General features: G+C 38.5%; 2 protein-coding genes across 5 annotated transcripts in view; one reads left to right on the top strand and one right to left on the bottom strand.

The window, feature by feature from the left end:
• The window catches only part of ERP44 (endoplasmic reticulum protein 44), a 91,767-nt gene extending 70,540 nt beyond the window's left edge, over nucleotides 1–21,227 (bottom strand). The window contains exon 1 of the mRNA XM_030829845.3: nucleotides 20,984–21,227. Coding sequence (XP_030685705.1) covers nucleotides 20,984–21,040 — 57 coding nt within the window. The 5' untranslated portion in view covers nucleotides 21,041–21,227. The remainder of the gene's footprint in view (nucleotides 1–20,983) is intronic.
• A 208-nt stretch (nucleotides 21,228–21,435) lies between these two features.
• The window catches only part of INVS (inversin), a 142,851-nt gene continuing 138,171 nt past the window's right edge, over nucleotides 21,436–26,115 (top strand). For all 4 annotated transcript variants that reach the window (XM_030829840.2, XM_030829836.2, XM_060300689.1 and 1 more), the window contains exons 1-2: nucleotides 21,436–21,592; nucleotides 24,507–24,636. In XM_030829840.2, the coding sequence (XP_030685700.1) occupies nucleotides 24,531–24,636 (106 nt within the window). In that variant the 5' untranslated portion in view covers nucleotides 21,436–21,592; nucleotides 24,507–24,530. The remainder of the gene's footprint in view (nucleotides 21,593–24,506; nucleotides 24,637–26,115) is intronic.

Below are 26,115 nucleotides of genomic sequence, written 5' to 3'. Positions count from 1 at the left end.
AACATTTAAGGAAGAAATACCTATTCTCTACAATCTCTTTCAGAAGACAGAAGCAGAAGAAATATTTCCTAACACATTCTATGAAGCCAATATTACCTTAATACCAAAACCAGACAAAAACATTGCAAGAAAATAAAACTACAAACCAATATCTCTCATGAACATAGATGCAAAAATCCTCCAAAAGATATCAGTAAATCGAATCTAACAGCGAACAGAAACAATTATATACCATGACCAAGTGGGATTTACTCCAGGTATGCAAGGCCAGTTCAACATTTGAAAATCATTTAATGTAATCCATCACATCAATGAGCTAAAGAAGAAAAGTCATATGATCATATCAATACATGCAGAAAATGCATTTGACAAAATCCAACACCTACTCATGATAAAAACTCTCAGTAAACTAGGAATAGAGGGGAACTTCTACAACTTGTTAGTGAACATACAAAAAGCTTACAGCTAACATCATACTTAATGGTGAAAAACTTGAAGCATTTCCACTGAGATCAGTTATAAGGCAAGGATGTCTCCTCACACCATTGTTTTTCAAGATCATACTGGATATCCTACCTAATGTGATAAGATAAGAAAGGGAAATAAAACATGCAGACTGGGAAGGAAAAAATAAAACTGTCTTTGTTTGCAGATGACATGATAATCTATGTAGAAATTCAAAACAAATGACAAAAAAACTGCTGGAACAAATAAACGATTATAGCAAGGCTGCAGAATACAATGTTGATATACAAAAGTTAGTTGCTTTCCTAAATCAATAAACAAGATAAATATGAAATTCAAGATACAGCATCACATTGGCACCCCCCCATAATGAAACACTTAGTATAAATCTAACAAAATATGTACAAGATCTATATGAGGAAAATTTCAAAATTCTGATGAACAAAATCAAGGAAGAACCAAATACATGGAGAGTTATTCCATGTTCATGTACAGGAAAACTCAAAATTGTCGAGAGGTCAATTCTTCCCAACTTGATCTACAGAGTTAATGCAAACCCAATCAAATTCCCAGCAAGTTATTTTATGGATATTGAGAAAATAATTCTAAAGTTTATACACAAAGGCAAAAGATCCAGAATAGCCAACATAACATTGAAGGACAAGAACAAAATCGGAGGACTGACACCACAGATTCACGACTAACTATAATGCCACAGTAATCAAGACAGTGTGGTATTGGCAAAAGATCAATGGAAATACACAAATAGATCAATGGAAAAGAATAGACAGCCCAGAGATAGACCCAGATAAATAGAACCAACTGATCTTTGATGAAGGAACAAAGTCAATACAATGGAGAAAAGACAGCCTTTTCAACAATGGTGCTGTAACAAACTGGACATGCAAAAAAATGAATGTAGACACAGACCACACACCTTTCACAAAAAATAACTCAAAATAGATCACTAACCTAAATGTAAAACACAAAACTATAAAACTCCTAGAAGATAACATAGGAGAAAATCTAGATGACCTTAGGTTTGGTGATGACTTTTTAGATACAACAGCAAAGGCATGATCCATGAAAGAATGATTTGATAAGCTGGACATCATTAAAATTAAAATTTTCTGCTCTGCAAAAATTTTATTTTACTTTACTATTTTTTAGTAAAATTTTATTTTGCCAATGAAGTGTAGTTTTTATACTGTTTTATTCATTTACTTGGTAGAGACTCCACAATGTTTAATGAACAAAGGGATTAAACAAGTAACTTTAAAATTCTTTCATGTTTAGACATTCTACAATTCTTTGAGACCTCAAGAGAAGCCCAACTACTTAAAGTTGGGAGAGGACATGAATGACATTTACTTTGCTGTTAGAAGGCATTTTCTGAAATCTTTGCTTGGGGACTAGAACTCAAATTATGACAGTGAAAAGGATCACTTTTAAATAGAAAAAACATATAATTCATCAAACAGCAATAATTCTAGAGACCTCCCACCCCCAAAAAGACTTGAGAAGAACACTTGGCCTGCCTTAGGACAAACTAGCAAGTAAAAAAGTGACAAATCAATTCACAATCAGATTAAAAGAATGAATCACCATTGGATTCATTTAAAAAGAGAAAAAAAGGCAAGTTTCAATCAACCGAAGTTCACATTCTCTATCCTTGCAGGAAGGAGTATAATTTTCCTATTTATCGTAATTAAAATGAACACAGCAGTTCCGATGAACATTTTGTTTTCAGTAATTCAAAACAATAAAGCTTTCGGATAAAGCATCTATGTAGGCTAGATAGTCTTCTAAATAGAACTCTCTCAGTAGTCAAAGAAATAACCAAATGTGAAGGCCACAAAAATATATTTTGTAATTTTGAATTTTGTTTTCAACATCATGAGATGCAAAGAGAGCTCTGAAAAACGGGTCTATAAACTACAAAGATTACTCAGCTATAAATTGTAAGTATTATTTTTTAACTTCTTACCATTACCTTTGTCAATTCCTCAATTCCCATCAGCCTCTCTGGCCTCTATTTTATTAGGTCAAAATAGTACTTATTTAGAATTACAAAGTGAAGGGGGCACTATTTTATGAATAGTGATTGAATAATACCCTCCCCCCCTACCTCATGCAGGACTCTCCTTGACAGCATCCTTGGCAGAATGACCATTCAGCCTTCAACTGAACACTAGCTATTATAGAGAACTCACAGGACGAACCAATACACTTTAAAGTGGAAAGTTTTACCTTACTGGGCTGAACATCTACTCACCTTTACCTTCTACACATTCATCACAACTCTATCATGTACAGCTCACCAGGAACACATCCACGTGCTCTCCCACAAGCTCACCGAAGTCCTTCGATGAGAACCTATGGGGATGGAAGCACTGAACCAGGTAGGGCCTGCAGGGAATAAAAGGCATATTCTGTCCTTCAAGAGATTCATGACCATGCATGAAAAGTTAGCCTACCAAGATGTATGACACAAGTACTGTAAGGCTTACAGAAAAATTTAGAGAGAGGGCAGAAAAAAGGCAGAGAATGCTGTATCAGTTAAATGAGCAGAGTAGTTTCTATAGATGAAGTAAGTGAAGAGAAAGCCTAGCTAAGGAAGTTCATGTAGTGCAGCAGTGGGAGATGAAGCTGGAAGGTTAGGTTGGGGCCAGAATGTTAAGGAAAAAACCAAGGTGTTAGCAGAGTTAAGTATAATACCCTTGAAAGCCAGATAGAAGAACTGATATCTGCTGTAGCAGAAAGTAAGAAGCCATGGGAGACTTCTCAGTAAGGGGGGAGCACTAACCTTTAAGTCTTGAAATTACTGTGCTCCTCCCTTTACTGGGGAGAAGTAAGACTATACAGCTAAGACTGAAATGGTAATACAAGGAAGGAAGGGAAACAAGGCCCTGGACTGAGGTGGGGAGATTTGGAGAAATTTTCAAAAGAAAGACAAATGGGTCATGGTGACAAACTAAAGGGCTGCAAAAGTCAATGAGCCAAAGCTATAAACCTAGGTGACTAGAGGAACTGAAAGGAGAGTAAGACTATTTTAGAGAAAGAATTACTATGCAATCATTGATCTACTTCAATTTCACTAGTTATATGCCTTGCCCAGTCAATGAGAAAACAGCTGACAGAAGATGAATTGCCTTCTACCAACTAGCAGAAAGTCTGGAAACTATATTTGACTACTTTTCACACCAAGGACTAAAACACCAAGAAAGCAACTGCGCCCAAGGCACTAACAAAACACTAAAAGACTCCCAAGCTACTCCAGTCTTTAGCGGCAATAGGTAAGGCTGTGAGTTAAAATGACTGGATGACAAGATGTGATGGGAAAGGAGAAAAGAAGCTCTCAGACAGTACATTTACCTCCTTACTGTCCTTCTGTCACTTAAATGTAGGCCATTTCCCTTTCTCCAGCCAGTGAGGGGGAGGGGGGACAGAAAGAGGAACGGAGAAAGAGAGAAACAGAGTGAACCACCAGAGCATAAAAGAAGCAGGGGAAACACTACTTCAAGAAGAAACAGGGTACTTAGAGTGAAATTTTATAAGGGTATAAGTGAGAGACTTACCAAAGGGTAGTCTAGTTCACAATTAGGAGGCTACTCTGACCTAGGGAACACATCACAATCATCATTTTTAAACAGTTAAATCATGTCTGGTAGCCACCAGTAAGGCAGATACCAGCTCCTCTACTTAAAACACTTTCAATCTACAAATTTAAAATTTGCTTTCACAAGATTCAAATCAAACAAAATCACATAGGCTCTGCCTGCCACCAACAGGTAAAATTAGCGATTCCTTGTATGATGTGTCACTCTGGACTTATGAACTAGGCATAACAAACCTCATTTCAGAAGCTAAACAGAAAGAGAAATGCTTCTTTATATTTTTTAATGATTTCCAGCAAAAAAAAAAAAGGGACACATTCACATATATTTGGCTTGTATGAATGAAACTGACTTTAATTACCTAAAACAACTTACTGATAGGAATTACCCCAGTCCTGACAATGGGATAATAAACTTTGATAGTAATACAAGTGTCCTGTATTTCTCTTAGAAGAAAATGTGCCCAGAAGACACCCTCGTTCCTTAAACTAAAAATCATTTAAACAACCTGAATAAAAGTGCATTTTAAGCCATTAAGAAAATATTTTCTATCCCATCTTTAGACTATTCAGGGATATTTATTAACTTAGTACTTCAAAGTAATATTCCAAAATAGTATACTCTTGGAAAATCAACTCATATAGGAATATAGACAAACTCTCTGCTAATTTCCTCATATATCACAATCTATTTTGCATTAGAAATAACAGCTAAAGGTGATCAAGGGAAGTTAGTACCACTGTACATATAAGTATTCCCCAAATAATGTAAGCTAAGAAAGACTTACATTAAGGCATCAAACACTACACTTTAAGTACAATTAACTACTTCAGTGATGGTTTCTCTTGCCTCATGGGCCAAATGAGAAAAAGAAGACTGAAAATCTGGTTATTTTGCTGCAGAATATTGGATACTTCTCAGAATTAAAAGCTATTTCTTGAGGGCTCATCTTATTATATATTTACCTTAACCACTCTTTTGTTCCAGACAATAACCAGTGTATATGAAGGAGGTCCTTATAACAGTGTTGTGGACTGGAAAACACAATTTACCCTCCTCTTCTAACCAAGTACCCATCTTCCCAATGGAAGGTGATGGTAGATGTATTCATGAGATTAGAAAAGGAAAACCGTACGATGAGCTTTTCTTGATCCAAGCTGAAATTCTCATTATAAACTACCTTATATGCCAATAGGTTCTTACCAAATACCTTCATCACAGTATCTAAATTCAAGAAGATCTGTTATATCCTCAGTTTTCATCAAATCTATAAGCAGATTTAGATTAATGGCCAAAACTTATTAAAGTAGTAGATATCATACATGCTTATGTGTAAATAACCTCACACCTCACTGGAAGCAATATTTAAGGGATAACTATGATATATGTAAGTTAAGCTTATAGGAACATATGAAACTATATAACCAGCAATTTGAAATCTTCCACACTTACACAAATAGGATTTTTACATTTGCATCTTTTCAGTGACCAAAATACGCTATAATTCATCTTCTCTTCCCTAACTAAATTCTACTAGAGAAAGATTATATATTTCTAAAGAATCATCATCATTTTCCAAATATCTAGTCAACTGCAACAGTCAGGGATGTATTTTTTGAATGTACAAAGTAAAAGAAATGATGCCTTTCTATGTAGAACAAATGATATCTTTCAAATAGCAAAGCATAAAGCATGTTTCCCACTTTCATTTATACCACTTACAAGAATTTATTTGCTTTTGTATTAAAGGCAGAAATGCATATCAAGTTAGATTTTTATTTTTATCAATCACAGTTACATTTGTCACTATTTTGATAAGACTATGCCATAACTTACCAGGGGAAAGAGACAAGTTGATAAGCACTTTAAGAAACCACTAATATTTAGAATCAGACTTTTAAAATTAAAAGCCTCATCCATTTACTCATTTCAGAAGGTCGAAAAGGCACTAGAAGCACAGAGAGATTGTCAGAACAAGCGCAATCCTCCTCCAAGGTACTTCTTCCATCTTATAATGACAACTCTATCCACTTGGCAACCTTTCCTTCTCTATTACCTTACAAAACAAAAATCTCTTCTATACGCCAGACATGATGCAAAGTACTTAATATACATTATATCTTAATCTTACAACCTTGCAAAATAATTATCCCCACTTGCAAAATAGGAAATTGGAGGGTCAGAAAGATAAAGAAATTTGCTTAATATCACACAGCTACAAAGAGGTAGAACCAAGAATGAACTAGGTCTTTCCAGCTTCAAAGTCACTCTACTTCTACTATTGTCAGTTATCCCAGAAACTCAGACCCTAGAACTCTTTCCATAATGTATCAACTCTCCCTGAAAGGGATGAACTATATTACATACCTAGGCTTCTGGGGGGAAAAAAAAATCTGAGTAACAAACATATGTTTGAAGCACACAAGAATATTTCAATGTAACAACATATATATTTACTATTTACAAACACATATCTCTTTTACATCATCACATCAACTCTTGAAGCTGAAGTAGGAATTATATTATCCCTATTTTATAAATGAGGAAAATGAAAGTATGCAGTATGTGACATATAGTATATGCAAATATTTGCTAAAGCATTAAGACTCAAATAGGCTAAGTCACTTGTGCAAACTAGTGGCAGAACAGGGTTCAAAACCAGGTCTCTTTTAATTCTAAAACCAGCGGTCTGTACAACAAAATACAACTGTTTTCATCATTATATACTGAGTTTAAGTACAAAACTAAGTACAGTTATAAAACAGAACTAGACAGATAATTTATTCACTTCATGGTCACATTTTTAAGCTGTTTTTGTTAGTATAATACTGACAGTGCAATTATCATCAGAAGACCACAGGGGGCTGGAAGCTAGTCACGCCAGCTCATTACTTCAGTGTACACAATTTTAATACCACAGGGTGGACAATTTGAAAGTTACCCAAAACAGCAAATGTATTCAATCATTCATTCACTCACTGATTCCTTCATCTAAACAACATTTATTGAACACCTATGATGTGACAGAAGTCGGAAAAGTTTAAGTGCCTGCAACGTACCATGGACACGTTCATAAACAGTCTCATTTTGTCTTCCCAGAATTCTTCAAAAGAGGGCTGTATCCTCATTTGAAAGGTGAGAAAAAAGAAGCTCAGAAAGGTTAAGTAACTTTCTAAAGTTAAGTGGTCAAGCTCAGTGCCATTTCCAAGTTCTATGAGTACAAGCACAGGTATACACACAGGCATCATCTTCTGTTCCCACGTAGCTGGCAGTCTACCACTCTACACCACGACCAAACAAGAGTGAGAGCCCAACCCTACATTGTTCAAAACGTACATTTTACTGTTAAAAGTCCTTTCAATATGCACACAAAAGAACTGGAAGGATATTCATTAAAATGTTATCAGTGGTAGGGGTATGTACTTTTTTTCTTCATTATGCTTTTCTGTACCATGAAAGTATACTGCTTTCAGGAATCAAAAAATATGTCAGGAAATCTTTTGTTTTCACAGTTTAAGTTATTACGACTGCAGGTTGTGACCCATCCTGTCACACATAGGGAATATTCTGAAAATAGCAAACTGGGGGAACACTGGGGTAAACAGCCAAGGCAACTCCCAGCAGAGCCAACTGGGCCAGGGCTGAGGAGATCAATATTGCCAGCAACCCTGTTATGGAGTTCTACCTTATTGGGTAAGATCACCCGATTTTTTAAAACAACAAAGCACAGAATAGAAAACAAGAAAAAAGAAAACATCAGCAAACAACATACATAGTAAGTACAGTTTTGGAAATTGTGTTTTAGCTACATGACTTAATTTTTTTCTTTTGTGGCCCAGCCACGTGGCATGCAGGATCTTAGTGGAAGTGCGAAGTCCTAACCACTGGACCACCGGAGAATTCCCGACTTAATCTTCTAATAAGCTGCAACTTCTTCACAGCATGACAGCTATACTGCCCTCCTTGCTGCTCCTTGAATATGCCTGTGACACTTAGGAACTTTGCACTGGCTAATGCCCTTGCCTGGAAGGCTCTTCCCCCCAAGAAATCCAAATGACTAACTTCCTCACCTAGTTCAAGGCTCACCTTCTTGGTGATGCTTACAAACTCCCACTCCCCTGGACATTCCTGATCCTCCTTACCCTAGCTGTACCTTTTCTTTTTTCCATACACACAATAAATTATTATTAAGCACTTAACCTGTGTAATTGTACTAGAAACTAAGATCTAAGAATAAGAAAGCGTGATACCTTTTTAACACTTTTTGTTCCACAAAATCATAGAAGCACGCAAATAACATCTCCTATAAGTCAGACACAAAACCTGTATTATTCCTCAGAGGTTAACAGGCAAGATAACAAAGGTGAAAAGCAGCAGATCCAAGATTTGAGCCCACATCTCTGACTCCTAAATTAAATATTCTCCTAAAAGTCTTCTCTTTAGTTGATATATTTTCAAGTTATTATTAATGGAAAATATTGGGTGGGCCAAAAGGTTCATTTGGTTTTTTCCATAAGATGGCCCTAGTAGCACTTAGTTGTCTTCAACTTCATTCAAAACAATTTTGTTAGATTGTATTGTGACAGCTATCATATCAGCGTGCATTTAAAAAAAGACATCAAAATTGGTAAGTTTTTGTGTAGCCATTTTAATATTGAAGATGCAAGGAAAAAAGCAACATTTTTGGCATATTATGCTTTATTATTTCAAGAAAGGTAAAAACGCAACTGAATTGCACAAAAACATTTGTGCAGTGTATGGAGAAGGTGCTGTGACTGATTAAACGTGTCAGAGTGGTTTGCAAAGTTTTGTGCTGGAGATTTCTCGCTGGACGATGCTCCATGGTTGGGTAGACCAGTTGAAGTTGATAGCGATCAAATCGAAACAATAATTGATAACAATCTTCTTATACCACACAAGAGATAGCCGACATACTCAAAATATCCAAATCAAGCGTTAAAAATCATTTACACCAGCTTGGTTATGTTCATCGCTTTGATGTTTGGGTTCCACGTAAGTTAAGCGGAAAAAAACCTTCTTGACCGTAACTCCACATGTGATTCTCTACTGAAACATAATGTAAATGTTCCGTTTTTAAAACAAATTGTGACGGGTGATGAAAAGTGGATACCGTACAACAATGTGGAACGGAAAAGATCTTGGGGCAGATGAAATGAACCACCACCAACCACACCAAAGGCTGGTCTTCACCCAAATAAGGTGATGTTGTGTATATGGTGGGACTGGAAGGGAGTCCTCTATTATGAGCTCCTTCCGGAAAGCCAAACGATTCATTCTAACAAGTAGTGCTCCCAATCAAACCAACTGAAAGCGGCACTCGACGAAAAGCATCCAGGATGAGTCAACAGAAAACGCATAATCTTCCATCAGGATAACGCAAGACCACGTTTCTTTGATAACCAGGCAAAAACGGTTACGACTTGGCCGGGAAGTTCTGATTCATCCACTGTATTCACCAGACATTGCACCTTCAGATTTCCATTTATTTCGGTCTTTACAAAATTCTATTAATGGGAAAAATTTCAATTCCCTGGAAGACTGTAAAAGGCACCTCTAACAGTTCTTTGCTCAAAGAGATAAAAAGTTTTGGGAAGATGGAATTATGAAGTTGCCTGAAAAATGGCAGAGGTAGTGGAACAAAAGGGTGAACACGTTGTTCTATAAAGTTCCTGGTGAAAATGAAAAAATGTGTCTTTTATTTTTACTTAAAAACCCCAAGGCACTTTTTGGCCCAGCCAATACTTCACTTTACCTCTAGAAGATACTCTATAAGACCAGAGTACAGGCACAATTAAATAATAAACAAACTGGACAATTTCTAAAACAAATAAATAGAACATGCTTTAAAATGTAGCAGTTTTTATAGTTCTAAAGCAAAATTAGGGTATATGAAACTGTTCATTCAAAGATTAAATAAAGAACCAAGTATTTTGCAACACTGGTACTTGTGTTAATTGTGAACAGATCACAAGACTTCCTATGAGAATCAGTAACCACTCTTTTTTTTTAATAACTTTTTTAAAAATTTATTTATTTATTTATTTTGGCTGCGTTGGGTCTTTGTTGCTGTGCGTGGGCTTTTTCTAGTTGCGGTGAGCCGGGGCTACTCTTCATTGCAGTGCATGGGTTTCTCGTTGCGGTGGCTTCTCTTGTTGCAGAGCACAGGCTCTAGGCGACTGGGCTTCAGGAGTTGTGGCTCGCGGGCTCAGGAGCGCAGGCTCAGTAGTTGTGGCGCACGGGCTTAGTTGCTCCGCGGCATCTGGGATCTTCCCAGACCAGGGCTCGAACCCGTGTTCCCTGCATTGGCAGGAGGATTCTTCTTCTTTTTTTTTTTTTTTGCGGTACGCGGGCCTCTCACTGCTGTGGCCTCTCCCGTTGCAGAGCACAGGCTCCGGACGCGCAGGCTCACGGACCCCCAGCCGGTCCACGGCATGTGGGATGTTCCCGGACCGGGGCACGAACCCGTGTCCCCTGCATCGTAAGGCGGACTCTCAACCACTGTGCCACCAGGGAAGCCCCGGCAGGAGGATTCTTAACCACTGCACCACCAGGGAAGCCCAGTATCCATTCTTAGAGTAAATACTGGTGCTAGAAACTGAGGAATGAGTCAATTTGAGTAGCTGTTTTCAAAGAATTATTTTGACTACAAAAAAAAAAAAAATGTAGCTCTTTCAGAATGTGAAGTCATTACAGAAACGTGAGCTTTTACCAGCTAGTTGGGATTTTACTGCAATTGAGCCAGAACCATAGTAATAAAATGAAAGGAATTGAGAAATATCCAAATTTCTCTCTCAGATCAGATTCACAACTGAAACTGTTCTTTACTCACAGATAGACTTTAATGTTGTGTCAGTAATATTTTAAGAGTTGGCATTTCCCCCTACATTTTACAAAACTTCAAATACAACAAAACACCTAAACAGCAGGCATGTAAGTATGAGTATCTTGTCCAAAGGGCCAAGAAATTTTAACTCCATTTAATATTTTACCTTATAAACTTATTCACGATCTCTACTCCATCACTAAATCATACTTTCTTCACATTTTGGAATTGGCTCAAATTTAGAAAACTGCTATATGTATTAAAGATTAGCCTGTCTTCATGAGCTCATACAACTTCTGGCCTTTTTAAAGTATGCAGGAAGAGAGATGCACAGTAATTTCTGAGTTTATCAAATTAGAAGATTAAGTTCCTGGCAAAGGTACCCTTCTGATACCTGAGGCAAACAAAATGTATCAACAGGCCATCTTTTTACAGGTAATTTTACTAACTAAAAATGTAGGTACGTACTTAATAAAATTTTCTCTATATCATTTCTAAAAATGAAGACTTCAAAAGGGACTTTATCTATCACAGAGACAAACTGTAGGCCATCAAGACCCAATGTCCCAGTCACATTCCACTGGAAGGTCTGCTAGACTCCTCCAAACAGTCTATGCAATCCTACTCAATTTTCAGTTGAAAAACTAAGCCCTCAAGAAGGAAAGAGATTTGCCCTAAATGACCTTGTGAACTAGTAAAAGAAAAATACTAACACTCCAACTCTTATTTTCAAGTTTTAACTAGTATTCTCTGGTGCCTCCCTAAATTTGCCATTAGGCAACAACCAAAAGCCAAATCTGTGCTAATAAGATTATTGATGCTTTTTTCCAGGTTATTGCTATTCCTTGGACAGGTAAAATATGTGTCCCTAACAAGCCGTGAAACACTATTTGAGGCATTTTCCTCATTCTTTACCTCACCTTTGTCTTGGTTTCTGAGACAGACAGCAAGAGCAAAGCTCTAGACCAGCCCTATCCAATGGCACTTTCTGCAACAATGGAAATGTTTCAGCACCTGGATTGTTCAATACAGTAGCCACTAGTTGCATGTGACTACTGTGCCCTTGAAATGTGACTACTGTGCCCTTGAAATATGGCTACTGTGACTGAGGAACGGAATTTTTTATTTTATTCCATTTTAATGAATTTAAGTTTACAGTACAATTCTAGATAACTATAACTTCCGTCATCATACTGCCTGTGACCCAGTAATGGTTCTTATATCCCTTCCCGCCTACTGAACTGAGCAAAACATTAACGATAGAGTCCCATAGAAATAAAAAGTCCTCCAATTCCTTTTTTCCAGGGTCAAAAATTCTTCTGATTCCTAAAGACCTTTTTCTAAAATCTCTTAAATCCAGTTACCAAAGCTTCCACCACTAGACCCTTATAATCTTGAGGAAGAAATGGGTGAAGTATTGGCACTCTACTATTCACCCTGCAGTTTTCTTTAGCTCCAATACTAGAATGTTTTTCTGAGATGATTTCTTCCTTCATTTTCATTGTTTTTCTCTATTATTTTAGTAATGTTCATGTCTACAAACTCAGGTGCCTAAAATTAGATACATTAAAATATAATGTTGGGGCTTCCCTGGTGGCGCAGTGGTTGAGAGTCCGCCTGCCGATGCAGGGGACACGGGTTCGTGCCCCAGTCTGGGAAGATCCCACATGCCGTGGAGGGGCTGGGCCCGTGAGCCATGGTCGCTGAGCCTGCGCGTCCAGAGCCTGTGCTCTGCGACGGGAGAGGCCACAACAGTGAGAGGCCCGCGTACCGCAAAATAATAATAATAATAATAAAATATATGTGTGTGTGTATATATATATATATATATATATATAATGTTCAAGGTTCTACATAACAAGAAAATCACAGAGCTAGAGGAAGAGATCTTGACCACAATATTACCGTGGGAATCAAAGCAGTTAGAATTTGACTGCAATCTTTACAAGAATAGAACCAAGACCTAAGATCCATGGCATTACATAAGAAACTTCTCCAAAGTCCCTTTTTTGTCCCTCTCCTCTTGAGTGGAGTAATCGGAAAGCTGGTGAGAATCCACTAAAGACCATGATTTTTATTTTGGCTAAGATAATAATGAGCTGTTCTAATGGAAACTGGCCAAAGGGTTTGCCAGCTTCTTTAGGGCCAAGTCTGACATCTGGCCATGTCAGTAAGCCACACAGCAAGACTCCTTAAAAAAAAATGAACCCAAAAAAGCAGGTATCCAATTCACGTTAAAGTTACTGAAGGGTACAAGCCTTCTTATTCATTCCACTCAAGCCTCAAAATTAACCCATCAATTTAACCTTTCAAGGCTCTACTCTTATCTTCCTTCAAGAAGATTTCTCTGTTTCTGCCAATGAGAATAAATTTGCTTCTTTTCAAACATCTACAGCTGTACTTCTCATACTTTAATGGGCATATACGAATCAGCTAGGTACACTGTTAAAGTGCAGATTCTGAATCAGTAGGCCTGGGGTGAGGACACTGGAAGAAGATCCCAGGTGATGCCCAGGCTCACTGCCACATTTCTGTATAGCAAGATCTACAACCCACTTCTACAAATACCTTAAGGGCACCTATCACTTTCATTTTGGAATTCTAATTATTTACATACACATCTTATCTCCCCCACTGAATTATAAATTCCTTGGAAGCATGATATGAATCTCAATTATATTTTTCTTTTCCACAGCAGACAGCAAACAGGCATTCAAACGCTAGGAGTAAAGGAAAGAAAAATACCAAAGAAATAAAGTTCCTGCAGCCTGGGCCATAGGTAGTTCCTCTCTATGGAATCAAAGGTAGGTTAAAGAGCACTGAATTCTGTGAAAAGTCAAACTGTTTTTCATTTACTTGGTTAAATGAAATACAGTGCAGTAATATCAGAAAAGCTGTGGCCAAAGCATGCCACTCCTTACACTGGATAGCAGAGTGATGGGGCACAGACCTGCAAAGCTAGCAGATTTTTGGGGGAAATACCCAATCAAATAATAAATTTATTAATTAAGGGAGTTACAGGAATATCCTTTTTAAAAAACATAATAGACTACACAAAGAATCACTGAATCATCAAATCCAGTAAGTTTAACTTATAGACTAAAAAATTTAGTTAGGTGATTTATCCAAAGATACAAGTATATGGAAGAGGTGGAACTTGTACATAGATGCCCTGACAGCTAGTCCAGTATTCTTTGCACTATGCTACCTCATGAATGGACACTACATAAAGAAATAACACTTTCCATCGTTCTTAAACTGTATCTTGTGAGCACATCTATTCTGAATTACTGGAAGAAGAATGAGTAAACAATTTTTTGAAAAGGGGGCAACTAACATAAACACATACATACTCAAGCAGGAACATAAATGGTTAATAAATATGAAAAAAATCAACTTTGGTTGTAATCACAGAAATGTAAATTTAAATCAGATAATATTTTTGGTCTACTAAATTGGCACAGACTACAAAAACACCCACTGTAACTAGAGTGTAAGGAAGTGGGCATACTCATACAGTTTTGTTTTGGGGTTTTTTTCCAGAAAAATTGCTTTAATTTGTTTGCATAATACCAAAGTGTTTCTCCCTTTTTTAAAAAAATACATCTTTATTGGAGTATAATTGCTTCACAATACCGTGTTAGTTTCTGTTGCACAACAAAGCGAATCAGCCATATGCATACACATGTCCCCATATCCCCTCCTTCTTGAGCCTCCCTCCCATCCTCCCTATCCCACCCAGGTGGTCACAAAGCACCAAGATGATCTCCCTGTGTTAGCTGCTGCTTCCCACTAGCCATCCATTTTACATTTGGTGTGTATATATGTCAATGCTACTCTCACTTCGCCCCAGCTTCCCCCTCCCCGCCATGTCCTCAAGTCCATTCTCTATGTCTATGTCTTTATTCCTGCCCTGCCACTCATACACTGTTGACAGAAATAAATGTCTGTACAACTTTTCAGCAGGGCAAATTTGTACAATGTATCAGAAATCCTAAATAAAAGATATACCATAGGATCTAAGAAATACAATTCTGGAAAATTAACCTGAGGATATATTTGGAGATCTGCAGTGAACATCATTGTATATGTATCATTTGTACATTTTTTTTTAACAATTGTGAAAAGCTGGAGATGACCAATAACCATATTTTATATTAAAAATACCATAATTTATATTAAAATAATAGTATTTTAACAAACGATGAAGTAAGATATAGTGCATCTAAAAGTTGAGCTACTATAGTGTGGAAAATGTTTTCAATTAACTGACAATCAGACATCTTTTCCAAGGCTTTTACAAGTTTTAACCCAACAGAAATATTACTGAATAGAGTAATATATTCCAGTGCTTCTCAATCTGGCTGCATCCTTGGATCAACTAAGGAGATAAAGGGTTAAGAACTCTGTGTCAAAGAATGCAAATGGCCTTTACACAGAAAAAAGCTCATATGAAAAGAGAATCAAGTTAAAATGCACTGAGATAGGGCTTCCCTGGTGGCACAGTGGTTGAGAATCTGCCTGCTAATGCAGGGGACACAGGTTCGAGCCCTGGTCTGGGAGGATCCCACATGCCGCGGAGCAACTAGGCCCGTGAGCCACAACTACTGAGCCTGTGTGTCTGGAGCCTGTGCTCCGCAACAAGAGAGGCCGCCATAGTGAGTGGCCCGCACACCACGATGAAGAGTGGCCCCCCTTGCCACAACTAGAGAAAGCCCTCTCACAGAAACGAAGACCCAACACAGCAAAAATTAATTAATTAATTAATAAACTCCTACCCCCAACAGCTAAAAAAAAAAAAATGCACTGAGATACCATTTCTCACCTATCAGATTGACAAACACCCAATCATTTGACATCAACCTTATTAGCAAGGATATGAGAAAAGTCTGTTACATTGTTGGTGAGAACTCAAAACGGCAAAACTCCTTCCACTATCTAGCAACATCTACAAAGTTACAAATACATTTACCATTTGCCTGAGCAACGTCAATTACAGGAATCTATCTCAAAGATACACTAGCAAAAATAGTTTTGCAAAGTAGTTTAACACATTTGTTAAAGCAAAAGAATGGAAACAATAGTAGCACATCTACCCAGAGGAGCAATAAGCAGTTTAAAAGAAATAGGGAATATTTCTATTCTGATCTCTAGGATACACTTTATAGAGTTTAAAAGGGGACAGAAAGAGGTGGAGAGAGAAAGTATGAATAATATGCTAGAGTTTATCAAGGGGAGGGAGAAACAAATATACACAAATATGTAAGTGCAAGTAGATTGCTTACATTTTCTTTTTAAAAGGAAGAATTTTAAAAAAAATTTTTAATTTTAAATGTCTCTTATATTAGGAGGAAGTTAAGGCAGTAGAATAGACAGGGATAGAAGTTGGCCTGCTGTAAACATAGTTTGCTTTAAAGATCTGCTTTGGAAGCAGTAAATTTTACATAATTATATCTTAGAAGATATTTTTTAAAAAACTGAAAGCTAAATGAAACAAATGAACCTAACCATATATTGAGTTGATGGTTAAGCCCACATAAATTTAATTACAAATTTATAGGGAACAAAAGGAACAGAGAAACATGAAACTACACTATGAGGATCCAATCAGCAATATTCAGAATGTAGCAAATTCTACAGGACAGAGGACCCAGTTTCCCCAACAATAAATTACAAGGGAAAAAAATGAGATGGAGAGTGAGCCTATAGATTTGTAAAGTTTTATAAGACACATATAAGCCTATTGGGATGTATGAACCTTATATAGCTCCTGCTTTGAACGTTCAATTTGTTTAAAAAAAAATTTTTTTTTTTCTTTGAAACAGTCAAGAAAATCTGAACATTGACTAGATATTTGATCACATAAAGAAATTTCAGTGACTTTTTCTAGATGTGATAATGGCATTCTGGTTTTTGCTTTGTTGTTTAATTCTTATCTTTTAGAGAGACATACTAAAGAAAAAACAAATGACCTGGGAATTAAAAACAAACAAACAAAGAACAGTGTTTGGATCCCACAGATATAACTAGCCTGATGTAGGGCCTACATATCATTGTATTAAAACTGCCCCAGGCAGTTCCAATGAGCCACCAAGTTTTGTAAACCACTGATCTGGGGCAAGTCATGTCAATAGGATAAATAACTCACTGAGTTAAGAATGGAACTACATGTCTCCAAAAGTACTCTTCTTGAAGGTAGGAATCAGTATTTATCATTGGCACTAATGGCTAAAACTGACATCTCTGAATTCTACTGTACTTATTTTTAAGGTACTTATAAAGTTAAATAAATGTTTACTTAGCTCTCTGATTTACTTAGTTTCCTAAGCAAACTTTTCTTGGCTTCTTATACATATTGAACAAACCAGGAGCAATAATGGTAAAAGCCTTAAGGTCCAGGCACAAGGCAATTAGAGCTAGTAACAACTTATGATCTATAAACATAAACCATTAAGTGATTAACAAGAAAGCATTCTCAATAAAACAACTGGAGCAGGTTACAAACCTCTGAAGCACAGAAGGTCATTTAGGCTATATCAGACAACTTCATTCCAATTTAGTCTTATTTCTCTTATCTCACCTTTTCAAAACTTTTGTATACAACCAATGCAGGAAGAACAACTGCTAAGAAATAATTAATTTAAGGGGAAAATGATCACTTTTAATCCTGAATAAACCCATCTCAGGTAGAAAGATAAGCAGAAAAGGGCTAACTAATAAGTAACTGATCCTTTGGTTAGTGATAAATGAAATGTCCATTTAACTTATCCTATAAGCTGCCAAGTAATGACTGTCACAAAGCAAAATGAAAAGATAATGCCGAGGGCTTCCCTGGTGGCGCAGTGGTTGAGTGTCGGCCTGCCGATGCAGGGGACACGGGTTCGTGCCCCGGTCCGGGAAGATCCCACATGCCGCGGAGCAGCTGGGCCCGTGAGCCATGGCCGCTGAGCCTGCGCGTCCGGAGCCTGTGCTCCGCAACGGGAGAGGCCACAACAGTGAGAGGCCCTCGTACCGCAAAAAAAAAAAAAAAGATAATGCCAAGATACATCTGGCTGGGTGCTTTCCTCAAATTCAGGCAGCTCAGTTTTCCTTAAAAGAGCACACAATTGGGAAGGAATTTCCCAATCCAGACATTATATACATGGGGTTTTAGCAGAGAAACCTTGCTGTCTCCAGCATTCCAATCATCCACAAAATATGATGAACAGTTATGGAGGCAGAGATTATACAGTTCAGAAACTAAAGTTGTAATCACATACCTAATGGATCAATTCAAACCATTACAGAAACAATAAATATTCGTGAGGTACAGAAAAGGTATCAGGAGAATTATGCCTCTCTGCATTTGCCAGGTGACTCAAATTTTTCTTCAGATTTATCCAAAATCAGTGCACCCCTATACTACCACACTTTGTCCAAGACATGCTGCAAATTCAGTGGAGTTTAAAAATAATTTAAAGGCAATGGGGGTGTTTCAAAAAGCAAGCCTGAAATAAAAGAACTCATTCTCTAAGACCCTGACTTTAAAGATATCTATACATAAAAGCTCAGGGGGAAAAAGTTATCACACTGAACTTCTGTGTTTAGTTACCCATTCCAGAAAGGCTTTTTAGGCATAGAATGATATGTCCCAACATGCTTTTGACATCAGGGGGAAAAAAAACCACTACCTGCCTGCAGAAGTTTAGGATTTTATGTTCCTGCTGTTATCTTATGAACACCACTAACTCTCAATACATCTAATTCTTTAGGGCTGAGGTAGAGTTTACCTGAAAAAAAAAAAAATTATTGTGGTAAGAGAATATACGGCTTCTTATAGCAGGCCATTTAAGGAAAAAAAATGACCTCAGGTAGGGGGAAACTTGGATATTCAATGGCTGTATGTGGGAGGGAATAAACTTGAAGTCTGAGAGGGGAAGTTGGAGGGAGGAGGAAGAAAGCACATTGGAGAAGATAAAGGGTATATTTTTAGACAGGTGGGATACTGAGTAAGCAGTTTCCATCAATAGAACAGAACTGCCAGTTAGATAAGTATTTCAAACTGTGATCAGACAGATGTTCTATAAATATTTGCTAACTGGTATATGACTATTAAAACTACTTTGGTAAATACTGTGTTCAAACTGAATCTAGCTCGACTTGTAACTCTGGCTTACTAAACCTTTTCTTGGGCTTTATTTTCCAGCATACTAACCTTTACAGGTATTCTCGAAAATGTCTTCTATTCCTCTACATTTACTCAGAGAGATAAGTATACAAAATGTTAACTAGATTTTAAAAGTATTAGAAAAAACTCTTTTCTATGCTTAACAGGGTTTGTAGGTTTTCTATAAAAAGTATGAGTTATTTCAAAATAAATTCTTTTCTCCTTCTTAAACTTAGCTCTACAACCAAACAGTGCATCTGATGTAGTTTTCCTATTCAGTATTTCAACTTTTCTTTCCCATCTCTTAAGATTTTTTGCCCTTCATATTTTTTGTAACCTAAAAGTAATTTCTGGCAAACAACTCATAATTCAGGCCATGGATATGGAAAGATTAGTATCTATTATCCTTAAAGAGAAAGTGGTCTCTGATAACAATGAGTATTATTCCAGTACTGCTAGAAGGAAGAGAGCCACAGAGTATAATGCAATTAACCAAGAAACAGCTCTCTACAGAGTATTTTCCTCTATACAGAAGCCATTCATTACCATATAATTATAAGAATTCCCAATAAGACACTTCATCATTTAACATCACCATGTTTATATGCAACTTTTAGTTCTCAAAAGTACTTTGACATTCCCCTTAGTTTTCATAGCACTTATCCTCTGAAAAGGTCCAAATACTGTGTATGGCCTTTGAATATGACTTGAAAATCACAAAGAAAAGAGAGGGGAGAGAGGAAGGAGAGGGGAGAGAAGGGAAAATGGGGAGAGAGGGAAAAGGGAGAGGGAGAGAGAAACTATTTCAAACACAAATATTAAAAATGTAACGTGATATGGCAGAATAAGCACTGCGAGTCAAGAGATCTGCTTCAAATCCCAGTTCTGCTGGTAACCAGCTATACGCCTTCCTGAGTCATTTAATTATATTTTTTTACATTGTCAAGACTGATTTTGACTTAGTGTTCACCTTAAATTTAGCTTTTTAAAAACCTACTACAATTAAAGTACTTCAAATATCGTATTATAACACTAGCTCAGTTAAAAGTCCATCATTTTACCACCTGGAGTTAGTCCTTTACTTTTGTCTCAATTTGACCTGCAGCCTGGATCACTTAGGCTGCACCCTCAAGATGTATTTGGAGGAAGAGGGACTGTAGGAAGATTCCTTTACAAGATGGGATGGTGCTGAGCCGGTGAGGAAGTTAAGGAATAAGTGCACATGCATGCAGAAAACCTGGTCATTCACAAATCAGGAGCACTGAAGAACAACTCTGTTTAAATTTCGGGAGGTATAACCAGATTTGAGGGCGGCTCTGAGCTGAGGCTTTCTGGTAATCACAGCCTCCACCCTTCAAACCTTTACTCCCCCAGTGGACACCAAACCAATTTCCAGTTCCGGGTTCCCAACCAATCGTATCAAGCCACAACAGAGGGCTCCGCCGACCCGGGCACCGTTTTAGGGCTCCAGAGCGAGATGCACAAGACCCCAGCACCTGTCGGCCTCACATTCTTCCCAAAAAGAGGGGGTGGGAGGGAACAGTAGGTCTATGCCCCGACCTTCTGTACTCAGTCTACCGCAAAGTCCGTGAGCCCTCTAGACTGAAACAACCTCCGAACTCCAGGGGAAGGGGCGCTGCTCGCCGTGACCCTCCCACAGATCCTTCTCCCAGGGCTAATCTCCGGTTTATAGGTCCCACCTCCGACCGTGGCTTCTCAGGCCTCGGGAACCCCGGGCCTGGGAAGCTGACAGACGGATGCCGAGAATGAAGGCAGCGGGGGAGGGTGCACTCCTCGCCACCAGGGGAAAAGATAGGAAAGCAAGGGTAGCGGCAACTGTGTCCCCCTCGGCGAGGGCGGCAGGCCATCCGAATATCTGCCGAAGGGTCTGTCATTCCTTTACTCACTCACCAGGAGCAGCAGGGAGCATCTGAGGTCGGGTAAGGATAGGAAGACGGCAGGACTCATGGTAACGCCGGGGTCCGCGGCAGGGACTGGCGTTGGCGGCTGGGACTGGACAGGGTTGGGTTGGGTTAGGAAAGGGCTGGGCTCCGGGAGCCGGCGGCAGTGGAGGATTCTCCCGGCAGCTGCACCTCGTCCTCTCGACCCGGAGCTCCAGCGGCGAACACCCGGGACAACTTCCAGAGAGGCCTTGCACACCCTCACTTCCGGGTCCTGCCTACCTCGGAGCACATCGGAATATGTAGTCCTGCCCCATTCTCAAAGAGCACGTCATTGGGCACCAAGAACTCTTTTCCCATCAGGCTATCGGCCCTGGTCCACCGAGCCCGCCGCGCGCGGGGCTCTGTGGGATAGAAAGGGCGGAGGGCGGGAACTACAATTCCCAGAAGGCTGTGCGGTCGAGCGTCTCGGGCGGCCTTCCGAGGGGCTCCGCCAGTTTCAGCGTGGTGGGCTCTGTCCCAGCCGGATGTAGTGGCCTGACCTGGCAGGAGGGGCGGCCCAGCGGGGGTCGTGCCTCCTGGAGCCGCCCCCAGGACGTGAGTCCTGGAGGAGGCGAGGGTGAGTAAGAGGGGGCCTGGCTGGGGAGGCTCCTATCGATCTGCACTGCTTGGCCCCTGCCTCAAACTCACGACCCTCCTGTCCTGGGCTGTGGCCTGAACCTCCCATCACTGGCCTCCTCGCCTGCTGCCTCTTCTCTCTGCGCTAATTCTTGCGTTATAAAGCCCGAGCCACCCCTCTGGGTTTCAGTGGAATGTGTCAATGACTTACCCCTAATTGTCTCTTTGGGCTCCTGTAAGGAATAGATGTGGGATGGACTGGGAAAGCACGTTGTAAACTGAAAAGCTCAGCGCGAGAGTGATTGCTACTAATGCATGGATCACACCTGCAGGATAATTTAAAACTTCGTTAGCCAAGCAGTTGAGGAACAACCTGGCTGCCCCCGTTAGCTCTCCAGCCTCATCTACGAACACCCAGCCAGGTCCACGTGCCCCCAATCGTAGCCACACAATTCACAACTAAGTAGCCGTGAGGCATTTAACTCTTCTGTGGTTCTCCCTACTCCTTGCCTTTGCTTCACCTTCCCTGCTGCCCGGAATGGCCCTAACCCCTTCTCTACCTGGATAGCCATCTCAAATGTCGCCATCCCTGAGAACGTCCCAAACAACCAACCATTTGGTCCTAATCAAAATTACTCTTCCTTTGCTTATGACTACAGCACCACTAGTTTTCTATGGTTTTAATTATTAGAGCATTTATTACACTGGCTTGTTCTATAGTTAGTTAATGATGATTATACCTTTGCATTGTATAGCATTTCATAATTAACAAAGTGGTTTTGATTTTCATCTGTAAAAAATTTACGAATAGCATTAGCGCTAAAAAAAAAAAATACGTATGCGTTTGAGCTTAAAAAAAGGAGGGGGGACCTTAAAGAATGGATTTCTCAGGCTGACAAAATTAAACAGTGATGGAGCCAAGATTTTTATTTAGGTCTCCTCTCTCCTAGTCCAGTGTTCTTATATCTATACTACTCAGTGACCTTTCTGACGGAGAGATAGAAATGAGGAATTAAAAAAGAGCAGAGACTCATGAGTATGAACTCATTACTCCAAGAAACTAAACTTTGACCCTGCTCACCCTCTGGACTTAGCACTCAGCCTATGACTTTTCATTCAACAAACATTCACTGAACACTAGCACCTGTTACTGTGCTAAATGCTAAGAATTATGAGATGAAGTATATATAAATATATTGGGCTGGCCAAAAATTTCATTTGGTTAGTGAATACGATTTTCAATAAAGTTCTTCGTGAAAATGAAAAAATGCCTTTTATTTGTACTTAAAACCGAACGAACTTTTTGGCCAACCCAATATATAACAGGTACAATTTTTAGTTTATTTTCAAAAGTTTTTTGTGATTCTTATGTGCATAAAACTCTGATTACCTAGAGTCTAAAGTGATAGGCATTAGAGTTCAGTACAGTGCCTAGCACATAGTTGGCACTCAACTTGTTGAATGATCAACTTGGTGTACCAATTTCATGTTTCATATTTTACAGAAAAGCAGAGCTGAGGCAGCCTAAGTGTTCACTCCATATTATTAACAGAACTGGATCTTGATCCCAAGTGCAATTACTCCTCTACCGTGTTTCCACCTCCACCCCTGTTTTGTAGCTTCTTTCAAGTCACTTTAATATAATCCTGCATATGACTGGTTTTTCTGACATGACAGACATGCTCAGACATGACAGAGTCTCTCAAAATGCCCATTTCTGCCAAGACGTTAACTCAGATTGTCAGCAAAATAAAGCCATGAAGAGCTGACTTTACCAAAATTAAGAAAATGCTTTCACTCTAAGGCAGAACTTGAACCAAAAATCTTCATCAATGACAGCCAAGTACTAGCTCATGAGTTGTGATAAATTTATTTTACAAAGCTCTCAGATCCTTGGGAGTCACAGAGATTGGAGTGTCAGTTTCTGGTAAAATCAGAAGAGGGCTTGCTTACCCTTATTGCAGATACTAACTGTAGCTAATTAACAGCTGCTCCCTTTAGATAGGTACGTATGCTCCACTTTGCCATGTTCCCCATGACTCCCCATGTTTCTTGCCCTTGTTACCTCCCTGATCCTTGTAGGCATTCAACTTTGGAACTTTGATATAGCATCTTTGCTTTAGGATGGAAGTTTAAGATCATTGATGAAACTACCCCTCTTTCCTTCCCATCAGATGCTTGAATTCTTCCTGCTGCATTTCTGACATAATCCAGCCTCTGCTTAAACACTCTTATGATAAGGAACTCACTATTTTCCTATGCAGCTAATGCATTTCTAGAAGGTTCTATCAAACCATATGAGACTACCAGTCAAAGCAAAATTTTTCCTTAATGAAAAATGGTTTATCCTAATGATGTGGTTTCCAAGTTACGTTCCTAAGGTCAAGATCTCTAACTAGGTATATTTCCCTGGTGGACACAAGGGGAGAACAAATATAAATTCCTCCTTTTGTGGGCATAAGAGAAAGAATGAAGTACCTTCTAATTTAGTGCTTAAATCTAGGTAATTCTAACCTGACAATTAAGTTCACATCATACCTATTTTGTGGCTTGGTCATCACCTTTATTCCCAATATCAAGTCTAATATTTAGTATTATGTGGAATCAAATCACCTGTATTAACTTAGCAAGTCACTGTGACTTTTGGACCCTGTGTCTAATGTTAAATATTCAGCCTTTTTTTTTTTCTCAGACCCTGAGAAGGGTCTTGAAGCATCTAATCCTTTCATTTTACAGATGAGCAACTTGTACAAGGGGTCACCTAATTTACTCCATTGTGGCAATTCTAAGACTAGGACTGTAGACTTTTTGAATCCTGGTGAAATATTTCTAGTAAACCATGTTTATAACGTACCCATTTAGAACTGATGAGATGGATTTCCTACAGATACTTATTGGTTGCATCATCATTTCAGGTTGTTCCAGTTGTTGAGAAGACTATGAACAGGTCAGAGAACTTGTTCTTTCCTGGTTCCTCATTAGCATCCCAAGTTCATGCTGCTGCTATTAATGGAGATAAGGGTGCTCTTCACAAGCTTATTATAGGTAAGCTCCAAGCTCCCCTTAAGTACAGAAACTTTAAAAAGAACTCTTTGTCCTAAGGAAGTTTGTTAATCTTAGTCTTAATTTGCAATTTACTTACACATTTTAATGGAAATACATTATTGTTTATATTTGGTTTCAGGACTTGGACAAGAAAGAAATTAAGTCCTGAAACTTAAAAATACAGGTTAAGATTAAATGAAAAGTACTTGAGAAATATCTGTGTGTTTGGCATTGAATCTGGATGTGTACTTTAAGGTGCTAAGAGAATTAATTCATCTTTGTAACAGCAGAGATCTGGAATGAGATATTGGCTAGTGAGCTATAACTTTTAATATATACCCAAAGTACTAATGTTTACAAATAATTTTAACGATTTAAAAAAAATTTTAACATCTTTATTGGAGTGTAATTGCTTTACAATGGTGTGTTAGTTTCTGCTAATGATTTAAAATTGATTCAGTGTTCTCCTTATCATTGATTCAATTGATTGATTGTGTTCAATTAAATTGATTGTGTTCACCCTATCTTATAGTGAGAGAAAGGTCCAATATGGAGGCTCTAGAAGAACTTTCTAGAGAAGTTCTAGAGAATAAAGTGAATAGGAGAAAGACAGTGGGTAAGAATATTCCAGAATTGTAAAAATCACAAATCCACATGTTTACAAGTCATTAGTCCCAAAGAAAAGAAATGAGATAAAAATTTCTGTTATTTGTAATCTCTATACATACCAGTGTCTAGTGACATTATGATTGACAACCTGGGCTTTAAAATCAAGTCAACACTACTTGAACTTCCATACCTATTCTTTCAGAATTTATTTTCGCCCTACATTTCCAGTTTCTCCAGGAACTACCCATGCACCCTAACTGCTGGCTAGGCTTTCTATTCCTCAGTATGCCATGAATTTTGTCTTTAGTTTTCTCTATACATCTGTCCCTTCTCCCCTTTTCTACCTTCTACCCCCTTACCTTCTTCTCTACTAAACAAACTCCAATTCATCTTCAAAGACAAAATTCTTTTACCACATTCTCTGTAAAGATTTCTCTTCTCTATCAGAGGTGTGATCCTCACATTACCTCAGCTGCCTACATTCAGTTACTGCTTGGAATTTGACATCTTCAGCCACCTCTGAATCACTCATTCAAACATCCACCATTCAACTAAAACTCTGTTAGTTCCAGCTCATTTGCTAATGAGAACAATAGTTTTTCAACGTCACTGAGACCCCCTATCCATTATCTTCTCCACTTTCGACCATCAGTCTCCTTCTGTCTTTACTTTCGTCCCTATTCAGTCCTGATTCCATGGTCTATTACTAAAATCCTTCCCTTGGAAAAAACTCCCTTTTCTTCTCACCTGTTACACCTGGCTGTTGCAAGCCCAGCTCTGGATGGACCTAATCCATCTACCTCTGCCAAGCCCTGAACAATTTAACCTGTCTGGAAGATTTGTAACACCCTAAATTTAAGACTACCCATT

The sequence above is a fragment of the Globicephala melas genome, chromosome 6 (genome assembly GCF_963455315.2).
Source record: "Globicephala melas chromosome 6, mGloMel1.2, whole genome shotgun sequence".
NCBI lineage: Eukaryota > Metazoa > Chordata > Mammalia > Artiodactyla > Delphinidae > Globicephala > Globicephala melas.
The sequence above is the reverse complement of the archived record's forward strand: the minus strand, read 5'-3'. Positions and strand labels throughout refer to the sequence as shown.